A 25,476-nucleotide genomic window follows, 5' to 3' on the forward strand; every position below is an offset into this window, starting at 1 on the left:
TGAGAGTCTCTCTCTCTCTCTCTCTCTCTCCCTCTGCCCCTCTCTCTCGCTTGTGCGTGCTCTCTCTTTCTCTAAAAATCCATAAAATGAAAAAAATTTTAAATCAACTCAGCTTCTGGTAGCCTGAGGATTTTGTTTTCTGTGCGAGACATTGCCTTATGATTAAAACAAATGCTTTAGAAAGAGTCACAATTACGGGATGCCTGGGTGGCTCAGTCGATTAAGCATCCGATTTCAGCTCAAGTCATGATCTATTCGTGGGATCGAGCCCCACTTGGGGCTCTGTGTGGACAGCTCAGAGCCTGGAGCCTCTTCTGATTCTGTCTCTCCCTCTCTCTCTGCCCCTCCCCCACTCGCACTCTGTCTCTCCCACGAATAAATAAACATAAAAAAAATTCAAAAGGAAAGAGTAGTAATTACAACGACAACCCCACTGCCAACAACAGATCTTACTCAGCACTTAACTACGCGTCAAGCTTTATGATACACGATTCACCTCATTTCCTCCTTCCTCACAGCAACTCCCAAGACAGGTACATTTCTTACTGCTATTTCACAGATGTGGAAACTGAGGCTTAGGGAGGTCAGATAGTTGTCCCAAGGGCACGGAGTGAGTCAGCAGCTGCACCTGAATGCATACCCGGCTGTCCTGGTCCATGAGTGAGTGAGTTCTACGCACCAGGCTCTGAGCTATGGAGCCTCATCAGGGTTCATCCTTTTCTAGACTGCCACAGACCATGTCGGGCTGACTCTCACTTCACAAGCTTTTCCGCCTCCTTGCATAGTCTATTGTGGAATATCATCCGCTACTCATCTGCCCGTGCAAGGTGCTATGGCGTGTGCCAAGGAAGGAGTTTATGGCAGGCATTGTGGTCTGTGCTGAGCAAAGCAGGGGATGATGAACTTCACGTCTGCCGTCCCTGTGCTTGAGTGTACTTGACTGAGAGACTGAAGACGACGGCAATACGGTATTAATGGCATTAGGATAAAAGGTCGGTACGGGGCACCACCTGTCTTTTTGTGTCTCTCAAAGAGATACCCGGAGTATCGATGCGAACGACGAATTGTTTTGAGCTGTTGGAGACTTAAGAGGTATAAGATGGAGTATTTACATTCCTGTGATTATCAGACAAAAGAGCGGGTTTCCACCAACTTAAACTGCAGACTCTTGGACAGTAAGGAAGGAGGAAGAGGAGTTGATGGGGAAGAGAGGTGAAGAGGAAACACCAGCGGTTGTAAACGGAACCTTCTGCGGAACTTATCATCCAACTGCTTGAGGAGGAGAGGGAAGGAATTCCTCCGTATTTGTCAGTGACACTCAAACCTGGGGGAAGGGCTTCATGGGCAACGCTCCTGCATTCAGTCATTATTGTATTTATTTGATACGATGCTACTACGTGTTTAAAAGCAGGTTAGGTATGAGGAGAGAAACCCGAGTCCTCCACTGATCAAGAGACTTGGATTCCAGGGAAGAGACAGAAGACATGCCACCTGTCACTATGAGAGAATTTGCAAAGTACCAAGCCCACCGAACTCCAGTTAATTACGCGAAATTCTTCCTAAAAAAAGAAATTCATCTTGTTTGATTCTTGACACCCAGTTCCGGACTTGGTCGACACTCCTTAATGCACTAACTTGATTAAAAGCGACGACACAGAGAGGGAGACACAGAATCCGAAGCAGGCTCTAAGCTCCGAGCTGTCGGCACAGAGCCCGACGCGGGGCCCAAACTCACGAGGAGGGAGGAACTGCTGATGCCCCATGATGACACCCTTCTTACTAGTAGGACAGTTCTGGAGGGGGCTCTGGGAAAAAAGTCAATTGCGGTGGAATTTTGTTTGGCTTTTGGGGACTTAGCGGAGTCTCAAATAATGAAGAAATCAACCAAGTGTACTGGAGGGCCCCTGGATCAACGTGTGCCTGAAGCCTGTGAAGAATGGAACCCAGGTAGGTCAAAGCCGGGCCTGGAGAAGGACTATACACCTTGACGAGTGACCCCCTGAGGTCGTGATCAGTTTGGTGCATATGGTGGGTAGGTGAGCCTAAAGCTGGAGGCTTTGGAATACTTGGGAGGATCCAGGATGCTTTTGCTGCGAGAAAAGCAAAGGGAATTTGCTAGAAACCCTATACTCTCCTTGGCCCAGCCAGGCTCTCTCAACTGGAAGCAAGAGTCTTCATGGCGTGTTCACCGGAAGCTGGCAGCTTCACGGGCTGCTGCGTCTTCTCTCTGAGTAGCGTCCCTCTACGTTTTCCCTAAACTAAGAAAACTCATCTGATGTCCCCACATCTCTCCATTATTCTTACAGATCACGTCCCAGTCCTGCTGTGGCGAATGCACGCCGGTCCCAGATAGTCAGTAACAGGAGGTGGCGTTATGGTTTTGATTGCCAAGACCAGCGCGAGTTGGGTTTCCTGTCATTCCACACTAAAAGTCTCCCGTGAGGAAGCGAGGGCCAGGGCCCTCCCGGCCGAGGAAACAGTACACATTGAGGCATGGGGTTGTGAGCCGCAGGGTACGTTGAGGAGATTTTACGAATTCACAAAGCGTAATAGTTGGTATATGCGTGCGCCCTGGAGCAGGACTGTCGAGGTCCCAATACCAGCTCTGGAACTTACTACCTATTACGTAACTTCTTTGTTTCCGAGTTTCCCATAAAATGGAGGTCAACATACCACCTACCTCAGAGGGCTGCTCTGATAATTAAACAAAGTAATACAGTGAACCTGGTTTTTCAACAAAATTTTAACGTTTTTTTAATTTCTGAGATAGAGAGAGAGAGAGAGACAGAGCACAAATAGGGGAAGGGAAGAGAGAGAGGGAGATACAGAATCGGAAGCAGGCTCCAGGCTCAGAGCGGTCAGCACAGAGCTCCATGCGGGGCTCTGACTCATGAGCCACAAGTTCATGACCTGAGCCAAAGTCAGACGCTTAGCCTACTTACTGAGCCACCCAGGCACCCCACAGTTGACCTTTTAACAAGGGGAGGGTTAGGGTGCCAATCCCTGAGCATTTGAAAGTCTACGTGTAACTTTGGACCTCCAAAATCTTTTTTTTAAATGTTTTTATTTATTTTTGAAGGAGAGAGACAGAGAGACAGAGCATGAGCGGGGGAGGGGCAGAGAGAGAGGGAGACACAGCATCCGAAGCAGGCTCCAGGCTCTGAGCAGTCAGCACAGACCCGGATGCGGGGCTCGAACTCATGAACTGTGAGATCATGACCTGAGCTGAAGTCGGACGCTTAACCGACTGAGCCACCCAGGCGCCCCGACCTCCAAAATCTTAACTTAGTACTGAAGCCCACTGTTGACTAGAAGCCTCACTGATAACATAAACAGTCGATTAGCACATATTTTGTGTTATATGTATAATGTGCTGTATTCCTACAATAAAGTAACCTAAAGAAAACGTTAAGAAAATCATAAGCAAGGGAAAATGCACTTACAGTACTGTACTGAACTTATGGGAAAAAAATCTGTGTAAAAGTAGACCCACCTGTGTTGTTCAAGGGTCACCTATATACATAAAGAGGTTGGGGGAGCCTGGGTGGCTCAGTTGGCTAAGCCTCTGACTTCGGCTCAGGTCATGATCTTGCGGTTTGTGAGTTCGAGCCCCACATCAGGCTCTGGGCTGGCAGCTCGGAGCCTGGCGCCTGCTTCGGATGCTGGGTCTCCCTTTCTGGCCCTCCCCTGCTTGTGCTCTCTCTCGCTCTCTTTCAAAGTAATAAACATAAAAAAGAAATAAAGAGCATCATAATACAGCATCCTAGCACCCAGTCAATGCTCCATAAGGGCTAGTTGTTGCTAATTCTATCCAGGAAATGTTTAAGGTGGAGAGAGAAGTAAGAAATGCATTGGATTCTAAGAGCATGGACATTCGTCCTGGATTCCTAATTACCGCACCACCACGTGGCTTAAAACAGTAGCCATTTACTCTCTCCCGGTTCTGGAGGTCAGGAGTCTGGAATCAAGGCGCGGGCAGGCTGGTTCCTTCCGAGGGCTCTCAGGGAGAAACCGCCCCATGCCCTTCTCCCGGCTTCTGGTGCCCACCAGCAGTCTTGGTGTTCCTTGTCTTGTGCACCTCTCCAAGCCCAACTCCAAATGGGACTCATCAATCTGTCAACTCCAATCGCTGCCTTCTAAAGTACTGCTCTCAAATTGGATGTGCACAAGACATTTGCAACAGACTCGAAACAAACACAGACAATTCTAGAATGGCTCTGTACTCAGACTGCTCTAAAAGTATTCTTTTTTTTTAAGAGAGAGAGAGAGAGAGAGAGAGAGCGAACACATGTGATAGAAGGAGAAAGAAAGAATCCCAAGCAGCCTCCATGCTAAGCACAGAGTCTGACATGGGGCTCGGTCTTGTGTCACACCCGAAGATCATGACCTGAGCTAAAATCAAGAGTTGGATGCTTAACCAACTGAGCCACCCAGGCGTCCCCCGCTCTAAAAGTATTCTTAAATTATCTGTCCTCTTTTATGGCCAATCCATTGTGGCTGCAAAACAGAGAAGACAGAATTCCCATCAGGGGATCCATACTCAAATCCAGCGAAAATAAGCTATTCTCGGCATGAATCATTTTTTTAGAAAGTTATTTTGGGGGCCCCTGGGTGGTTCAGTCCATCAAGGGTCTGACTCTTGATTTCGACTCAGGTCACCATCTCATGGTTGTGGGATCAAGCCCCGAGTCGGGCTCTATGCTAAGTGTGGAGCCTGCCTGAGAGGCTCCTTCGCTCTCTCTGCCCCTCCCCCGCTTGCACGGGTATGCTCTCTCTAAAAAAATTTTAAACAATAATATTTAAAAGTAAAAACACTTATTTTCTCTTCCCCTGCTCCAACCTACTCCCGCTTTTGAGACGCGCCTTCGACTATATCGACGCAACAGAAAGGTTCCTGCCTTCGGCACTTGACAGTGGACTGTGTCTGGTTTCTGGCGAGCATTTTTTTCGTCAAAATTCCCGGGACAGGTTTGGGAGACAAAAGGGACCCTTGTGACTCTCTGGCTCCTCCTTAGCTTCTCCAGGCTGGATCAGAGGTATTGAGGGCAGTGGTGGTGACCGAGTCCTCTTATCTGAACTGCCTTGGGAAATGTTAACTGTGTGCAAATGAGCACAGAGGGCTGGCCTCTCTTTGAATAGCGGGAGCATTATTTTTGTATTTATTTATTTATAATTTATTGTCAAATGGTTTTCCATACAACACCCAGTGCTCATCCCAACAGGTGCCCTCTTCCATGCCCATCACCCACTTTCCCCTCCCTCCCACCCCCCCCCCCCCCCCCCCTCCCCATCAACCCTCAGATTGTTCTCACTCAGTACTTAAGAGTCTCTTATGGTTTGCCTCCCTCCCTTTCTGGAACTTTTCTTCTCCCCCCCTTCCCCTCCCCCATGGAGTTCTGTTAAGTTTCTCAGGATCCACATACGAGTGAAAACATATGGTATCTGCCTTTCTCTGCCTGACGTATTTCACTTAGCATGACACTCTCCGGTTCCATCCACGTTGCCGCAAATGACCAGCTTTCATTCTTTCTCATTGCCAAGTAGCATTCCATCGAATATATATAAACCACACCTTCTTTATCCATTCGTCGGTTGATGGATATTTAGGCTCTTTCCCTAATTTGGCTATTGTTGAAAGTGCTGCTATAAACGGGGGGCGCATTTAAAATCGGTGCTGCCAGAGCACCTGGGTGGCTCAGTCAGTTAAGGTCATGATCTCCCAGCACTCGGGTTGGGGTTCGAGCCCTGCCACTGGGCTCTGTGCTGGCAGCTCAGAGTCTGAAGCCTGCTTCAGATTCTGTGTCCCCCTCTCTCTGCCCCTTCCCCGCTCCTGCACACGCTATCTCTCTCTCTCTCAGAAATAAATAAATGCCAAAAAAAAAAAATTAAATTAAATTAAATTAGTGTGCCAGGGATGGCACATATGAATAAGAACACGAACAGCAAGAAGAGAAATCCTACAGTTTAGAATCAGAGCCAGAGGGCGTTCTGCTATTAAGTTCAGGGCGTGACCCAGAGGGTCCAATAGTTCAAGGGCCAAGTCTGACATCCAACTTTCACCTCTATGCTCGATTTCCTCGCAGCAACCTTGAAATACAGGGATCATCATTTTTGACGGGTGAAAGATCCAAACTTCAGAGAGTTTAACCGATGCAGCCAAGGTCACCCAGATACGGAGCTGGAGCTAGCAATCGAATCCGAGTTCATTCTTCAGAGCTCACCCTCTGTCCACCACGTCAGAAAATGCAAATAATGTACCGAAAAGATCACAAAGAAGCCGGCAGCCAGATGGGACTGTAAGACTTGCTGTTCTACCCACAGGAGGCAAACACAACCCCTTGAGTGAAGTCAGCTATTCTCGAGAGGCAAGGCCATTAACACTGGTGTCTGTTCGCTGCTCAGAATCTTACCAACGCTTAGAGGGAATCGTCCTACTAAGCGTGATACCAGAGTGTAAAAAAACCCATGCTAATAATCTCTGAGTGCCAGTCATATTTCATGACTGGGAGGAGCCCAGGGAGCTTCCTAGAGGGGAGGTCTGAGCATCAGCTCGGGGTGTCGGGGAGATTTGCACCGAAATAGCCCTAACATTTGTGGAGTTATTTATGGTTGAAATGACACTGAAAAATCAGGCATTAATGCTATTCGTCTCTCAGAACACCCCCATGGGTTAGGGCAGGAATTACTTGTAATTGAGAGATGAGAAAGCTTGCACACAAAGGGGTTCAACAACTTGCACGGTCGCATAATTGACATGGAAGGAACATGTAGGGCAGCCACGTCGAGTAGACACATCATGTGAGCCACAGTTAAACTCCCCAGTGCACGCCTTTTACTTTATCGTACTTTATTTTGTTATTTTTTCAATGTTTATTTTTGAGAGAGAGAGAGAGAGAGACAGAGCACGAGCGAGGGTGAGGGAGGGGCAGAGAGAGAGGGAGACACAGAATCGGAAACAGGCTCCAGGCTCCCAGCTGTCAGCACAGAGCCCGAGGTGGGGCTCAAACCCAAGGACCTTGAGATCATGACCCGAACCGAAGTCAGACGCTCAACCGACTGAGACACCCAGGTGCCCCTAAAAGTCCCCAGTGTGCACATTTTAAAAAGGAGAAAGAAACAGCTGAAATGCGTGTCAATAATATATTCTATTTGCATGTCAATAATATATTCTATTTTATTAAGGAGAGGGGTGCCTGGGTGGCTCAGGTGGGTAAGCGTCTGACTTCAGATCAGTTCGTGATCTTACAGTTGGGGAGTTTGAACCCTACGTCGGGCTCTGTGCTGACAGCTCAGAGTCTGGAACCTGCTTCACGTTCTCTGTCTCCCTCTCTCTCTGCCCCTTCCCCTGCTCACACTCTTGTCTGCCCCTTTCTCAAAAAGAAACAGTTAAAAAGTTTTTTTAAAAAGTTACTAAGGAGACATTTTATATTCCTTTTGTTTTTGGTAGTGTCTTCCAAACCTGGCGTGTATTTTACGTCACGGCACATCTCCATGTGGACAGAGCGTATTTTAGGTGTTCCATAGCCACCCATGTTGGGCAAGGCAGAGTTTTTCTGACTCCTTGTCTTTCTAGTTCTACTAAACTGCTTCACAAATACAAATGGTGAGGGATGGCAGCAGAGGGAGCGATAGGAACATGGGATTCAGGGTCTTAGCAGGACACAACTGGTCACTCAAAAGGGGTAACAAAGAGACTTTAATGAGGGGCACCCGAGTGGCTCAGTCGGTTAGGCGGCCAGCTATGGCTCAGGTCACGATCTCACGGTTTGTGAGTTCCAGCCTCACGTCGGGCTCTGTCCTGACAGCTCGGAGCCTGGAGCGGCTTCAGGTCCTACGTTGCCCTCTCTTCCCTCCCTCCTTGCATCTCTCTTGCTCTCGAAAATAAACAAACAAAAAATTAAAATAAAAAAAAAAGAAGAGACTAATGAAAAGTTAAGGAAGCCGACAATGGATGGTGAGGCGCAAGATAGCCAAAGACTAGGAACAGTGAATCTGCAAGTGCCCTTGGAGCCTGGCAAATCCTGTAGCTGGAGGAGAGGTCTACCTGACAGAAGCTGTGGCCTTTGGTAGAGAAATGTTAAGCACTGGCGTTCCACAGCTCAGCCTGGTGGGTGACGGGGAGATAAAACCATTGACCTCTTTGCCCTCCCATCTACTGGTCTCCATCCTGTGGCTCCCACTGGCCAAACCCAACCAGAAACTAGACGGTACTGAGCCTGTGGATGCTTCCCTAAAGGGTAGCCTGCAGGGGCACTGATAAAAAAGAAGGGTAGAGGTCGGATCAGGAGGGTGATCAGGAGACAGCCAGCAAAAACTCAAAGGCGCAGAAGGGTGGGCGCGTTTGCTGGTCTGGGTGGAGTACAAGAATGGAGGTAGCAAGTGAAGCAATTGAAAGGTTGGGCTGAACCAGGCAGAGGATGGGCTGTAACGCCGGGTGAGTGAGATTGGGCCATACTCTACGGGCAGTAGCAATCCACGGGAGGATTTAGTGTAAAGTCTTATATAACCAAAATGGAACACTAAGATGATGATCACGACAGGTGGTACACTGGGTAGGGTTCTGAGATGTGAATTAGTTACGTGCCTCACCCCTCCGATGAACCTGCCGAGAAACACCCGTAAGAGGCGAACAGGAATCAAGAGAGACACTGTATTACCGGCAAAGGGATGGGGACTGTGGGTCCGAAGGAGAGCCTCAGGGTGGAGTGACTACAGGGGGCTAGACCAGCTCCCAGAAGTTAGAAACTGGTTAGCACCCATTAGGAAGCTAACCTGTGTGGGAGGGCTTCAACAGCATTAGAGGAAGAGATACAGGGACAGTGAGTACATTTATGGCGGAGACAGCATTGACAGGCATTAGCACCACAGTCGATGTGGACAGATCAGGTCAAAAAAAATGTGTATGACGGAAGAAAGTGCACTTGGGGGAGATGAGAGGATCCTGAACAGGCTGAGCCAATGATACCAGGGGGCCATGCAGATGAAGCTGCCCAGCAGGAACGGATAACGAGCATCTGGAACCAGGAAAAGAACACGGTGTTAGAGATATGGACACGGAACAATCCAGAAGTGATGGCTGAAGCCGCGCTAACTCACCACAAGAGAGACAAGAGACAAAAATGGTGATTTAATAGTTATTTAAATCTAATCAAAAGTCGGGACCAACGGTTACGTCCTCCCCCCGTTTCACGAAAGTCCCATGTGGTTCGTGGTTTCTGGACGACACAGCTTTGGAATATTTCCGGCATCGCAGGAACTGGACAAGCACACAGTTGCAGAGCATTATATCCTGGGGGAAGACGGTGACTGGGATACCATTTTGCTTTTTATCCCCAAAATACCCGAGGGAAGTGGAAGTGAAATCGTGAAAAGGAATGCAATGACGCTGTGACAGAAAGGGAGCATGGAGGTGGAGAAACTTCCAAGAGGAGTTGGAAACAACAAAGATGGGTTGACGTGAGATTTATTTATTTACTTATGTATTTTAAATGTGAAGTCATGTATGTGAAGGAATAACAGGAGAAGCTGGCCGGGAAGATGCACGAACAGGAAGATTTTACGTGTCAAGGACAGACTGGGCTCCTGGTTTGGGAGGACAGGGGCCCTGGAAACCATAGCACAAGAGGAGAGTGTTTCCCCGATCTATTTATTCACAAGTATTTTTGCTTGAAAGACTACTGCGAAAACACAATGACAGCATTCATTATGACGTTCATTGTCTCTGCTTTTCTTCCCAGCTCGGGCTTCTCCCCTTCTGGATCCAGAGCTATTGCGAAGCACACAATGAGATCCATATCCGATCTTCGGGGAGCTCACGGTGTAGAAGGAAACATAAAGCAAGGACGTAACAGAATGTAGAAAGAGATTAATGCCATAACGAAATGCACAAATGAAACACGGAGGTCGCAGTTGGGGAGAACAGAGAAGGTCTTTGTGGAAGAGGTGACATTTGAGCGGACCTTTGAAGAGTGGATGAGGTTTATGGATGAAAGGAGTGTTGTACCAGGTAGGGGAAAAAGCAGAAGCAAAGGCATGAGCTTACTAAGGCAATAAGAATGTTGAGGAGACCAAGAATATTCTCGTATCATCTAGACCATAGTTAATATGTATTAATGACAGATAAGGATGAACGTGACAGGTGCTACGTGGGTGGTCTTCAACGTAAAAGATGGAAAATAGTAGAAAAACGGACGATAAGAGACTCAACATGTTTTTTGGAATATGATGAGAAGACAACAAGTTGGAGCAGAAAATCCAAATATTCTGAGATTCTGCCATTTTCAGGTCAACCTTGATTCTTCCTTGAATAAATGGGCGAATACATGAATGGATGACAAGGCTCTGCCTTAACAGTTACCTGTAACTTTGGAAAAAACTAAAGGGGGGCGCCTGGTGGCTCAGTTGGTTGAGCATCCGACTCTTGATTTCAGTTCAGGTCGTGATCTCAGAGTCATGGGATCAAGCCTCGTGCTGGGCTCTGCACTGAGCATGGAGACTGCTTAGGATGCACTCTCTCTCTCTCTCTCTCTCTCTCCCCCCCCCCGCTCTGCCATTCTCTCCTGCTTGTGCTCTCTTTCCAAGAAATATACATAATTCCCTAGATTCTGTAGGGCACTAATATAAATCAAGCTAACCAACCCAGAACTCAATAGGAAACCTAACTTTCTCACTATTGTCCGAAACACTAGCTTCCACCAATGTTGTCTAGCAAAGATTATTTAAGTTAAACAGAATTGTTTTAACATAGCTAAAACATCTGCTGCATTTAAGAATAATCTTCCTGCTGCTACAACATATGGCATCATCAGAAACTTTATTTCACTGCCCCCAGAGCTTTGGAGACACCTCGAAATGCCACGATTACCATAGGCAATTTTCAGCAATTCTCAAACTAAAAGAAAAACGATTAATTCATTTTAATATTTAAAATAAACAGAGGCCATTGGATCATTTGGGAGGAGCAGTGGGATCACAGTAACTACAGTGATTAGAATCCACTTCCCCAAAGACAGATGTCTTAAGATTCAGCTTCTAGATGGAAAATTCCCCTAACAGGTTTGTACAAGACATGTGCTCAGTCTGTCCCAGTCTATTCCTGAATTGGATAAGAGCCCTCCCCATGCCATTTTTGATGGGGGTCACAAAGGACAGAGACCCCTTTACTTTTACCTAGGAGAATTATTACAACATGACCCTCGTGTAGGCAGAAGTCAGGCCCGGGGGCCAAAGTTTGAATTCAATATAAATCAGTTAACCAGACATTAATCAGAAGATCTCTTCTTCCAGCCATTGTGCTGGATAAATGCCAGAGAACCAGATGAATTAGAAAGGGCAGACATCTTTAAGTAGCCCTTATTGGCTGTAGAGGACAGAGGGAAACACAGACTAGTCCGTGGCATCAGGTGCGACAGGCTCTATAGCAGAGTTAACTTTAAGGAAGGCTGGAAGCCTGCAAAGCTGCAAAAAGCATTTCCACTCAACTTGGAAAGAGGAAACCAAGCCTCGTGGAGGAAGGATCCCAGAGTCGTCTGGGTGGAGACGTTAGGAGGGAGGTGGGCTTTCCAGGCTGAGAGAACCAAACTGCACAGGACAGTCGAACAGCAGTTCCGGGGGATGATGGTCGGCCATCCAGTATTGTGAGAGTGGAGAATCTGGGAGAGAGGATGGGGGCTGGAAGGTGGGCCATGTGTGGGCGTTCGGATTTTGTCTTGGAGGGAACATGGCCACTGAAGGGTTTTCCCGCAGAGAGAAGAGTGACATCAATGGCATTATCATCATAGCATCGTCTTTCGTATGGCTTGAGTACACCCTCTGCCTTGGGCTAAGAACTGTTCCTCCTTAATCCGCACCGCAACTCTTGGAAGAAGGCAGAAGCATCATGCTCACCTCATACCCACAAAATCAAGGTCTCTAGGAGGAACAGTGTACCTACGTTTCCATAGCCAGGAAGCACAGAAAGTAGGACTGGAATCCAGATCTTCCAGACATTGAAGGTTTGGCTCTAAAGCACTAGCCTATCCAGGCTTCTGAACCAGACCAGGCTTTTGGAAAGGAGAACAGATTGGAGAAACAGAAGGTGGAGACCAAGAGACCCAGAGATGTTTAGTATGCACCATGCAGGTGACGACTGGGGATAAAAATTACCCTTTATTTGTTTCTTTTTAAAGTTTACTTATTTACTTGAGAGAGGGGGGGAGAGTATGTGTGAGAGATATAGGGCAGAGAGAGAGAGAGAGAGAGAGAGAGAGGGAGAGAGTCCCAGGCAGGCCCCACACTGTCAGTGCACAGCCTTATGTGGGGCTCAATCTCACAAAGTGTGAGATCATGACCTGAGCGGAAATCAAGTCGGCCGCTTAACCAACTGAGCCACCCAGGTGCCCCCAAATTAATTTTTTTTTAAAAGGCGATGCCCTTGCCTGACCAAAGGAAAAAATCAATATGTGCTCAACCTCTTGATATCAATCATCTAAATGAAACATGTCAACATTCGGACCCATTCGGTACCTTCTGTCTGGCATTGTGCCAGCCGCCATGGGAGGGAAAGGTGGTAAGAGCCGCCTTCAAGAAGCTTTGTTAAAAATCTCGGTTGTAGAGACTTTGAGCACAAAGTGTTAACATTTGCTCGTCTCTCCTGCCTGCCTGCTCTTGACCATGGAACCACCCATGCAACCTCAGGTTATCCAAGGACAGAGCCTCTTTTTCCCCTGACCTCAGGCATCATCATGCCAGGGGACCCACCACGCGAGCGACGGCAGGGTTCGTGTGCCGTTTATTCTCTAGCTGATGCTAGGCAATTTTTCTTTGGAAAAATTATTGGAAACCACTATTAACCATTGACAATTTCAGTCACTTTATAACCGTATACTCCATGCTGGTTTTCAGGCACTGCTAGGTGGGCCGTATGGACGAATGAGCCACGGGTGAGTTTTAAGGAGTTCCCAGATACCCTACCAAACAGGCATGCAATGATCAAGGTCCAGTGTGGCATAATGTAAACACTCAATAAATATATATTGAATGTCAAAGTGAGTGGAATAGTTTGCCATTGAAGGAAGTACATAACTTTGCTAGGGGCCGTCAGAGAAAACCTACGTTCCCATGTTGCTGTCCTTCATCACATCATATGCATCACATCATCAGTATCTTTGCTAATTCTTTCTCCCCGCTCTTCCAATAATGAAAGCTCTACTCATCCTCCAGGCCCAATCCAGAGGACAGACGGAGACTTATTTGTCTCTGTAACCCCACCACGAGTGGATGAATGGATAGACGAGTGCGTAAGTGAATAATGGGCGTAGGTCATCACGGAGTGCTTCTAATTGTCCGAACAACCTGCGTCCTCCCTTCTTTTAGGTTGTTTGTGTTGATGGACCCTTACGTGGCACTCTTCACTGCTTCTCCGCCAAGCTAAATCCTACTCACAGGTCAACTCAGGCACCGTGTCTTGTAGGTAGCCTTCCATCAGCTTGCTTCTAGGTTTGGCCCATACATTAATGCCATAGGCATTTGTAGAGCTACCCCTTTCCAAATCCAGTAAACTCTGTAAGACCAGGAACCAGCTGCTAGTCACTGTTATGTTCCCAATGTTCAGCAAAGTTCATGGCACATAACAGATCCTCAATAAATAAATTAATTCGTGATTGAACAAATTAAGTCATTTGACGATTTCCTTTGTATCCTACCATGGGATAAAGCCAGTTCTCGAAGGATCCCACAGAGCTTGAACATTTCTGTGGAATAAGGCCCCTTGATTCTGCATTTGTAAGTACAAAAAAATGAAATTTAGTCTCCTTTGGGGATCACTTCCCAAGGAAAAAGGATCTGCTGTCACTGAGGCTCTTTCAGGGTCTGCTTTGCAGGGTACAGAATTTCTAACAGTTACGGTATTGCAATTAGCTCTGATGAGAGGTAAATGGGGTTGGATTCGTTAATGACACAAGATATTTTAACAGATATGGAGCCTAATGCTGCGTTCTGGTTGCTATGAGCGTAAGGCAAACCACGATCCTGATTTCCTTCCCAATGAGTAACTTACACTTGGGGTTTCAACGGAGACGAGCCAATCCATAATATGTTCTCACAGGAGTCCCTCCCGGGATTGAGCTACGCTGGCTGACTCATGCATCATTATGCACCATCATGCAAACTCCTCACTGAGCTGCAAGGGCACGACACACGGTACTTCTCATTAAGCTGCCTCTTCAGGAAGAATGTTATCAGTCCCATGCCACAGATGGAACAACCAAAGCTCCGAGCTTGCTGGGGCTCACTAAGATAGTAAGTCATTCAGCAAAGATGTCCAATCCTGAAGAGTCTCATTTGAAAGGCTTCTCTGCCTCTCTACCACCGGGGAAGTTCTCAGGGATAATGGGGACCTGAAGCAGAGACCAAATGGAAAGTAATTTTATCACCGAGTGAAACAGAGTCAGCTGTCTTAGCCACTCCCACGGGGGAAGGGAATGGTCAATATACCGGAAACACATTATCATAGTTGTGAGCCCAGGGCTATACCAAACCTACAGCATAGTTTGCTGCATATTTAGAACGAAGAGTATTCCACCGAAAGACAGTCTTTTCTTATAAAGAGGCCGACTTATAAGTTTGTATTGATGCATACACACGAGCTCACTTGAGGCAAACATAAAGCTGGAAAGGAAGCCATCAACCTGAAGGAGGGGAGACGGAAGAAAAGTCTTAGGGGTATGATAAAGCAGCCCTTTCCAGTGCCTCCCATACTTCGTAAACATTAAACAAAAGCCTGAGCTTCCCAGACAACTCACCCACAACAGCAGCTCTGGTCGCAAGAGAACCCCAACAACAGTCGAATAAATTATTAATACGGCAGCATTCTCTGAATTGGCTCGCGTCCCATGGAAAGAGTGACGGGCCAGTCTGGCGGGTGCTCTGTTTTGCAGAGGAACACAACATATCGTCCCGGAAGATACCCGTGTTTATTGCACAAGGTTGATTTCAAGCTATTTTTCTGGATTATTTTATAAGGACATTCAGGACCGCTATAATCAATCTACTATGAAGTTGCATGACGGCTCTAGACATTAATTTGAGAAACTGGATTCTGATATTCCACATCCTATGAAGTCCATGGAGGGCCTGGAAATTTGGTAGTTTCCTCTGTGCCCCTGGCAATGGCATGTGGCAGTGGGACTTGAGTTTGGAGCAGTTGCACCTGTCTACCTTTCTCACTGAAGGTCGCCCAGACGTGGCTCCCGTCACTTCAAAGATCCATGTTTTTACTAATGATCTGACCAAATTAAGATGAAGAAAATGTGGCGCTTTTTGGGGGCAGCTACTCTCTTTATAATTTCTCAAACTATTATCGCGTAAAGCTTAATATAACATGTGCGTATCCACAGACGTAACATTTCTTTTCTTTTTTTAATTTTTTTTTCTCTCAACGTTTTTTTATTTATTTTTTGGGACAGAGAGAGACAGAGCATGAACGGGGGAGGGGCAGAGAGAGAGGGAGACACAGAATCGGAAACAGGCTCCAGGCTCTGAGCCATCAGCCCAGAGCCCGACGCGGGGCTTGAACTCACGGACCGCAAGATTGTGACCTGGCTGAAGTCGGACGCTTAACCGACTCTGCCACCCAGGCGCCTCTCACAGACGTAACATTTCTGAAAGAGAGCCTAAGACGAGAGAACTAATACATCTGTTGCACCCAGAACTCCCAAGAGCAAATAAACTTAGATTATATGCTGGTTCTATAACCGATTTTCCACACATTCCTGTTATTCCTCTTTGAAAACGGCTTTCAGAGAAAAAGATGTGCACGAATTTTGAAGAGGGCATGAATAATTTTCCCGGGGCAAATCTTTATTTTTTGAAAGCTAATTCATCCGGCGGGATATATGTATATTCAAAGCCAATATATATTTGAATTATATAATTCAACGCCAAAACTACTTTTTAAATCCTTATAACATCCACCCAATCAGGAGGTCTACGAAACTGAATTTCAGTCTCTTCAAACTGGAAACTCATGGCCCCGAGCCCAACCCCACCTGCTCTCCCTACTGCATCCCCTGGCCTGGGACCGCCATCATGTTCCACGAGATATACTGCGTTCGGTAATCTCTTCTGAAAATCAGGATGAGGCGTCAGGACCTACACGTACACGAGATTCTTCCATAAGCTTACTACAATTTGAATTGGTAGGTCAGGAAAACATTTACTTGAAATAACCGTTCACAGTTTCAAGACAGGAGGATCAAAAATGAGAATGTTCGTGGTTTTTAGGACCCACGGCCTCATTCACAAACACAGATGTCAGTCCACGTGTCAGAAAAGCACTCTGGGACAAATCGCTTTATTTCTCGTAGACGGCCCTTAATTGAAGGTGGGACGCAAAACCAGACGTGCTTTGAGCTAGACGTCGAACATAACATACTTTGGACCCCGGAATCCTGGATGCAGACTTTAAGAGAACGCTCGAAGTCAAGATTTGTTTGGGGAGGAAAAAAAGAAAAAAAGCTCCATGGATGTCAGACCGGCTGGGGATACCCAACGCCAGGCCCTTCCATTTGGTACCTGTCTTTGGTTTTCCGTCTCCAGGCGCAGCCTGGCCTCCACACACCTCCGTGTCTCCAGGAAGGCTTGGCGCTGGGCCCGGTCTGACAGGTAACTGATGAAGGTTCCAGCCGTGTTCATACACATGAACAGCACTGCCTGGGCCATCACCTAAAACACATTTGCAAACATAGGCCGGTCAGATGGTTAAAACAACAGCTGTGTGGAGACAAAGAGGAAAACATAAAGAAAGGCTCCCAAGGTAAACCTTAAGGTACTCGTGTAAAGTATGAGGCTAACAGAACCATATCCTTCATTCAGGCCTTGGGTGGAACAGTGCCTCGGAGAGGCCGCCCTCGAACCTTCTATTCAACTCAAAAGCTTCTCCCGCTGCAAGTCTGGATTTGAGCCTGAATTGGAAACTTAAGGTAAGATGGGGGGGGGGGCTTCTCTCTTCCTCACTCTGCCTCACTTCCTCTTCACTAGCGGAAGTGGGTCGTTAGCCTTTCAGAGGATTGGAGAAGCAGGTCAGAAGAAGGGAAAGAGACGAATAAGAAACAGGAGAGGTTAGTAGTTGGACGGCGCTCTCCTGTTTTGCCTTTGTACTGTTTGGTAACATCCAAGTTGTTACCTGAGTTAGTGGCTTCTAACTCAAAAAAAGATATCATAATTGAATGGAAAAAGAAGGTGTGGTTTATACATACAATGGAAATCTACTTGGCAATGAGAAAGAATGAAATTCTGCCATTTGCGGCAACGTGGATGGAGCTGGAGGGTATTATGCCAAGTGAAATAAGTCAGTCAATCATATGTTTTCACTCATGCGGATCTTGAGAAACTTAACAGAAGACGGTGGGGGAGGGGAAGGGAAAAAAAAGTTACAAACAGAGAGGGAGGGAGGCAAACCATAAGAGTCTCTTAAATACAGAGAACGAACTGAGGGTTGATGGGGGGCGGGGGGGTGGTGCGTGGGGAGAGGGGAAAGTGGGTGATGGGCACTGAGGAGGGCACTTGTTGGGATGAGCACTGGGTGTGGTATGGAAACCAAATTGACAATAAATTATATTAAAAAAGATACCATATTCATTAACTGCTTTTAATCCCCGTGGCTATTATCCTATCCCTACACACCAAAGTCTCCTGGCTGGACCTTCACATTAGGCTTCTTACTTGCACATTTTCCCCTTCCAAACTACCCTCCCGTGAAGAAAAGCAGGAAGATTCTGGAAAGGAGTCAATACTTGGAAGGAAGAAATAGCCAAGTGTGGGTTTTTTTATTTTTATGGCTTTAGCCTGAGGCAAGTCACGGATGGCACCTTGTAGGGTAGCAAAAACTCAAACAGAAAACCCAGGTGGCCTGAAAAAGCAAAGATCAGAGTTCAGACAACTATAGCTGCTAGGAAATGAGGGGCAAATCCCCCAAAGAAGGGAACCAGTGAGAGGGAAGCTTAAATTCTTATATAAAATCTTCTCTGAACCACATATCCACAGGGAAGACAGCAAGTGATCAAGCCGATGGTAAAAGAATTTAACTGAGATTTGAATTGCCTTCCAAAAGACCAATATTGTCATTTTATTTGTACCAAGTTAATCACTTGCTGAAACAAAACAAAACAAAACAAAACAAAAAAGCATTATTTCCCAAAGAATGCAAGAGAATCTACAATCTTAAACACATAGCCATCACAGTGTCCTAAACACAATGCAAAATTATGTGATATAGGAATAGACACGAAAATGTGACTCACTCTAAAGAGAAAAAAAATGAACCGAGATGTATTCTGATGCCCCCCCCCCCCATGTTGGCATTAGCAGATAAAAATTCTAGTAGCTTTTACGGCTTTTGTCAATGATGTAAAGGTAAGCATGCTAGCAATGAATGCAAAGCCAACTCTTGGCAGAGAAGTAGAAACCACACACACACACACACACACACACACACACACACACAAATGAAAATTCCAGAAGTGGAAAACACAACATTTCAACACAAAACCGTCACTGGAGGATTTTAACACCATAATGTCGGTGACAGAAGAAAAAAAAAAACCCAGTAAACTTAAAGAAAAATCAATAAACCAAGAATAATCTGGGAAACAGAGGAAAATGCCATAGACAAGGGACACGCTCTCCAGTTACAATAAAGATTTTTCAGGGTAGATAAAAAGAAATACAGTTCCAAACGCACTGAAACAAAAAGTCTGAAGGCCAAAACAGAATACAGCGGGTTTTGCTGTGTAAATAAAATGAAAGAGAACTGAAGGAAGACAACATCACGAGCGATAAAAATCACTAGGTAACGGTAAGAGCTTTAATTTACCAGAAAGATACGAAAATTATGAACTTGAGCACATGTAACGACATAGCTCAGAACACACAATGCCAAGTATGAGAGAAGTCTGTGACATTATTTACAAGTCTACCATCACGTTGGTATATTTTTTACATAATGACCAGCAGTTAACAAACCAAGCAGTTAAAAATCAGCAAGAGGGGCAACTGGGTAGCTCAGCCAGTTAACCATCCGGCTCTTGGTTTTGGCTCAGGTCACGATCTCACGGTGGCGAGACGGAGATCTCACGTCGGGCTCAGTGCTAAGTGCGGAGCCTGCTTAACAAAAAGTTTGAAGGCCAAAACAGAACTAAGACAGACACTTTGAATAGCTCATACAACTAACCAACGTGAAATGAACACTACGCAGCAACTAGATGGTACAAATTCTATTTAGGTACATATGGAACAATTATAAATAGGACTGTATGATAAAACCTGAAGGTAGTTTCAACAAATTTCAACCAACTAGTATCATATAACCATAGTCACTAACTACAATAAAGTCAATTTACACAGAAATTTTAACAGATAATTAAGATAACATCATGTGTCTGGAAATTAAAAATATTTCTAACTCATGGATCTAGAAATATATTATAATGGAAAATATGCATAATGGGGCACCTGGGTGGCTCAGTTGGTTAAGTGGCCAACTTCAGCTCAGGTCATGATCTCGCGGTCCAGGAGTTCGAGCCCTGCGTGGGGCTCTGTGCGGACAGCTCAGAGCCTGGAGCCTGCTTCGGATTCCGCGTCTCCCTCTCTCTCTGCCCCTCCCCTGCTCACACTCTGTCTCTCTCAAAAATAAATAAACATTAAAAATTTTTTAAAGCAAATATGCATAGCTGGCATAGCTGATGAATAATGAAAATACTACTGAACAAAATTTAGTAGACCTCACAGAGGAATGTAGAGTAATTAATGCTTTATTCTTAAAAAGGCTGAAAGTCCCTGTGCTAGCCATTCAATTTAAGGATTTAGCAAAAAACGAAAAAGAATAAATCCAAAGTAGGTGGAAGGAAAAAATAATAAAATAGGTGCAGAAATAAATAAAAAACAAATATACACTAAAGAGGATCAGTGAAGTCAAAAGCTCATTTTCCAAAAACACTAGCAACCAGTAAGAATTCTTACAAGCTTAATTTTAAAAAAGGACAAGGTCCAAACAAGCAATGTTAAGGATAGGAAATGGGACAAAGACGTTGCAGAAATTAATAGGTCATAAAAATGTTATGAAGTTTAATGCTAAAAAAAAATCTGCAATGACACTGATGTACTTCTCAAAATACATCTTTACCAGAACTGACTCGAGAAACAAGGAGAAAAAAATCAATAAATGGAAGCATAATTAAAAATCTTTTCAGGGGCGCCTGGGTGGCTCAGTCGGTCGAACGTCCGACTTCGGCTCAGGTCACGATCTCACTGTCCGTGGGTTCGAGCCCCGCGTCGGGCTCTGTGCTGACAGCTCAGAGCCTGGAGCCTGTTTCGGATTCTGTGTCTCCCTCTCTCTCTGACCCTCCCCCGTTCATGCTCTGTCTCTCTCTGTCTCAAAAATAAATAAACGTTAAAAAAAATTAAAAAAAAAATCTTTTCATAAGGAAAGCAATGGGTCCAGATGCCTCTAATGGGGCACTTTACAAATAATTGCAGAAGAAAGAATTTAAGTATTTCATAATCTCTTCCAAACACAGGAAAATTGCAAACACCCCCCAACTCAGTTTATACGACCGGCAAAGCCAGATACCAAAACCAATATGGTTCGCGGATGAAGGTAAGTAACTGGTGAATCTCACTCGTGAACGTGGAAGGAAATACCTACACGCAGTATCAGCAAATCAAATCCATGAAGAGATAGAAAAAATAATTTAAGTTGACTACAAGGAATTTTCCTCAGGAATCTGATGACAGTTTAATATTATCAACTCAATTAATGTAATTCACATTTACAGCTTTTCAAAAACATATAATCAGGGGCACCTGGGTGGCTCAGTAAGTTAAGCATCTGATTCTTGATCTCAGCTCAGGTCTTGATCTCAGGGTTGTGAGTTCAAGCCCTGCGCTGGGCTCCATGCTGGGTGTGAAGCCCACTTAACAAAAAGCAAACATATAATCATTCCACTGAAATGAAACGGTACTGATAAAATTCAGTATCTTTTCATTAAAACAAAAACAAAAACAAAAACAACCCTGAGATTAAAAATAATCTTTCATTTTTTATAAGTTTATTTCTTTACTTTGAGAAAGAGAGGGAGAGAGAGAGAAAGAGAGACAGCACGAGCAGGGGAAGGGCAGAGACAGAGGGAGAGAGACGGAATCCCAAGCAGGCTCCACGCTGTCAGCACAGAGCCTGCCGTGGGCCTTGATCTCACAAACCATGAGGTTGTAACCTGAGCTGAAATGAAGAGTCGCATGTTTAACCCACTGAGCCACCCAGGCACCCTTCGTTATCATTTTTATATGCACGGGCTCCTTCAGTGAGGCCGTGGATAGTTCTGGGGACAGAAACTGAAGCCTGGGTTTATAATTTCTAGGTTGTGCATTTTGTACATGTGCGTGCAGTACCTATCCGAGCACATGGATTTTTAAATTGCTAGACTGATAAATTTATTGCTTCAAAAAAGGAAAAAGGCCAAGTCCTCATCATGGCAATAACGCCTGCTTGATCGTCTTCAAGTTCATTTCACACCATTTCTCCCCTTACTCACTTTGTTCCAGCCAATCTGGTTTCACTTCTGTTCTTCTGATAGGCCTGTCCCGCCTGGGAGCCAACGTTAATGCTGTTCCCCGTGCCGGGGACACCGTTCCCCACATTCCTTGCCTTGCTGCCTCCTCTTGTTCATAAAGAGACTGGACTTCGTGGTAAGTTTGTTTCAGGGAGGTGCTCCCTGATCACTACATCAAAGTGGGATTTTCCTGCTTTTTTTTTTTTTTACCCTTGCACACTGCACTTAGCACACACTGCAATTGTACATGAATGTGCCCGGTGGGTTGGTTGATGCCTATTTGTCACGTTGGATTATTAGCTCTACTGATGTGAGGATGACGCTCGTTTGAGCCACTGACACCTAGTACCTAGCACAGCGGATGATCAGTGCTCAGCACAGTGACTAGTAACTGCTCAGCAACCAGTAAGCACGAGATATTTGCTGAATGAATAAATAGCTTTCCTATGTCCCACTAATCATCATTTACAAGATATGATGAAACCCATCTTATTCACAGTAGCAACAATAATGTAAAACCCCAAAGAGCACCCTTGACAACAACAAAAGCAAATGTGAGAGCTAGAAAACAACAGCAACAACAACAACAAGAAAAACTAAAGCATGCAATGTTACAGAGGATAAAGGAGGGAGGCATTTCCGGTAAAGGGATGCTAACTGCTGTTAACTATGTAAATACTGCCTGAATTGCTTTACAGATTCAACATTTTACTCCCAAGTGGAAGCCAATTGAAAAGTATATCTGAAAGAACAGAGAAGTTAGAATACAAATGGGATTTGGGAGGGAGGAGCCGCGGGGGGCTTGCCCAGCCAAAAGGTAACAGGCATCATCACGCTACAGTAAGGAACATTCTGTAGCAGTAGAGAAAATCCCAACTGAAAAATTAGTGGAATAGAAATGGAGTACACTAGGGGCCCCTGGGTGGCCCAGTCGGTTGAGCGTCCGACTTCAGCTCAGGTCATGATCTCGCGGTTCATGAGTTCGAGCCCCATATCGGGCTCTGGGCTGACAGCTCAGAGCTCAGAGCTTGGAGCCTGCTGCGGATTCCGTGTCTCCCTCTCTCTCTGCCCCTCCCTCTCTCTCTCTCTCTGCCTCTCAAAAATAAAGAAAACTAATAAAAAAATGACAAGAGAAAAAAAAAAGAGACAAGAGAAAAGACAGTGAGTTTTTATGATGATACGTATGGCTCAACAATCACGAAAAAATAATCGTGAGTAAAAGGATTCGATGACTACTGGTCAGCTGCTGGGGAAAAAGGATTCATGGTCACCTCATGCTAAATGTACCCATGTTGATGCCAGTGGATTCCAGAGTTACATGTGCAAAATGAGACTACAAAAAAGGAAAAAGGGGATATTGCTCTCATCTTCTACACACAAAAGCATGACCGAAATCCCAAAGATACCTGGTTTTGTGTTTTGCTTTTAGGAATCTCCATGACCAATGTGGGGCTTGAGCTCACGACCCTGATATCAAGAGTCACATGCTCTTCCTTCCAATGGAGCCAGCCAGACTCTCCGAGATAGTTTTTGGGGTTTTGGGGGTTTTTTTTAATTGAAACAATCTAACCACTGCTGGAGCGGAAAGCAAATTGGCAACATGTTGCAAAACTTTACTCTTATCTTTTGGCCTTCTAACCTAACTTGTCGTTAACCTATTTTAAGGAAGTAATCAGGTACAAGGCCAGAAACTTCTGGTAAGGGATGTTCGCCGCAGCGTTCTTTATGGGGAGAAAAAGGAAACTGCATATTTTTAGCAGCAGGGGAAACGGCTGAATGAACTGGGCTGTGCACATACGAAAGAACGTAAAATCACATGAAAATATTTAGCGGCACGAGCCAACCTGTACGGTTCATTGAGTAAAATGTAAGTTTAATTCGAAACTTTTAAGATTTAATTTAAACTAACTTTATGTTTTAAAAGCTTTCATTTAAAACTCTTCAGTGTAAAGCTGTGTTAAAAAAATGGGGCGCCTGGGTGCTCAGCTGGCTAAGCATCCAACTTCGGCTCAGGTCATGATCTCGCGGTCCGTGAGTTCGAGCCCCGCGTCGGGCTCTGTGCTGACAGCTCGGAGCCTGGAGACTGCTCTGGATTCCGTGTCTCCCTCTCTCTCTGACCCTCCCCAAAGTGATCGACTACAGCAGGTCCACGGGCTGGCCTAAGGGAATCTCTGCTTCATAAGCATGGCCGGAAGATCACATAGAACACTACCTTTGGGCCTCCTTTCTCGAGATCCACGGCCTTACTGAATTCTGAACGCCCAGAGGGCAGACACCCTGTCCCTCCATCTCTTCCACGGGGCCTGGGGTCCTAGTGCTCAGCAAACACCCGTCCAGCCCAACTGAGCAAAAAACGTGGCACAGCCACATGAGCAAATCCCAATCACCCACCACTTTGGTCCAGTTTTGTAATCACCGGAAATGGGGAGATTGTCACTGAGATAGGAAGCCCTCCACAAACTTCTCCAGAACAGGACGAGTCCCTCCCCCCCTCCCCCCCCCAACTCGTCCCTCCACCCCTGCCATTGGAAAGGGTTCTCTCTGTTGGACCCGTGGCCTCCCTCCCCGCCAGGGTGGTGACCGCACTGGGGGCGCTGCTGTGTGAGGCCAGGGGGCTCAGAGCTGGAAAGGCTCACAGAGTCGGCTTCCCTATTTGATGCAGGATGTGCATGCTGTCCCTGCAGAAAAAAAACCACTGCTACTTGCCGCCAGGTGGCCAGACCGGAGGTGAGGGAGAGGACCGGCTCCCTGGGGCCTCCCAATCGCAGTGTGTGATTTCTGGTGTCACGGAAGGATGCGACGCGTTTTGTCCGTGGCTCGCTTTGTGCAGGAAACATCGCCCGGTCTGCAGCCTGAGCTGTCGGCGACTAGAGGAGGCCTGCTTTGCTAAGAGCAGGGGAATCACCCTCCTTCCCCGTGTTCCTGGGTCTCCAGGAGCATCCACTCGAGTGCTATCGCGTGTGGAAAGGCCAGATCTGCGAAAGTGCTTCTGTGCCCGGAGACAGTTTTATTTTCTTAACTGAGAAAGAAAATAAAGGAGAGATGTGTCGCGATCCAATCACGACTGATTTGCATTCGGATACTTTCTCACGTTGTACTGGAAACCAGAAACCTGAAAGGTGATACCCTTAAGCTCAACTTCTATGAAATTCTGAAAACTAAGTTTTATAGGACGTCCGCCTTGCTTTGACCTTAGCACCAAAGTTTCATCATAAGCTTTGGAGGATACGCAGACTAAAACTGGGAGAGTACAAGATAGCAAGTATAACTTACTTTTTTGGGTTCATATTAAGTGCAAGGTATCTTACTAAGTAATTTTCACATATGTTCATAAATAATCTCAACGGAGAAGGAACTACTATGATATCTATATGAGGAGGCTGGAGTTCAGAGAGGTTAAGGAACTTGTCTAAGGTTAAACAGCCCTCACGGTGGTAGGACACAGAATTAAAGGCAGGAAGTCTGACTTTGCAGGATCCGGACAAGCGTTGGCCAGGACCTGAAGGAGACCTTTGATATTCAGAAGAAATGGCGCCCTTTCCGGAGACTGGGGTATAATTTAGCAAATAAATACCGCACAATGCCTGAGGCACGCTGAATGTTTTGCCACATAATGGGCGTAGGTGAAAGATGGGGGTAAAGGCCTCGTGTCTGCAGGTGAATGAATAAACCTGGCGGGAGAGGGCCTGGCATCATTTTCTAACAGATACCTAGCATTTATTGAGCACTTGGTATGTGACAGGAATCCTTCCAAGGGCCTGGCAGGTTTTAATTCATTTAGCCCTCGCTCACAAGAGCCCAGCACGGTAGGCGCTGTTCACTAATCTGCTGGAGAGAACAGAGGAAGCTAGCGGTAGGGCTGGGGTTGAACCCTGGTCCCTGGAATCGGAGC

At 45.9% G+C, this 25,476-nt stretch overlaps 1 protein-coding gene across 3 annotated transcripts in view; it reads right to left on the reverse strand.

Annotated features, from left to right (window-relative positions):
- The window catches only part of ADCY8 (adenylate cyclase 8), a 220,960-nt gene that overhangs the window by 154,434 nt on the left and 41,050 nt on the right, over positions 1-25,476 (reverse strand). For all 3 annotated transcript variants that reach the window (XM_043601776.1, XM_043601775.1, XM_043601774.1), the window contains exon 2: positions 16,552-16,701. In XM_043601776.1, coding sequence (XP_043457711.1) covers positions 16,552-16,701 — 150 coding nt within the window. The remainder of the gene's footprint in view (positions 1-16,551; positions 16,702-25,476) is intronic.

Source organism: Prionailurus bengalensis, chromosome F2 (genome assembly GCF_016509475.1).
Source record: "Prionailurus bengalensis isolate Pbe53 chromosome F2, Fcat_Pben_1.1_paternal_pri, whole genome shotgun sequence".
NCBI classification, from domain to species: Eukaryota; Metazoa; Chordata; class Mammalia; order Carnivora; family Felidae; genus Prionailurus; species Prionailurus bengalensis.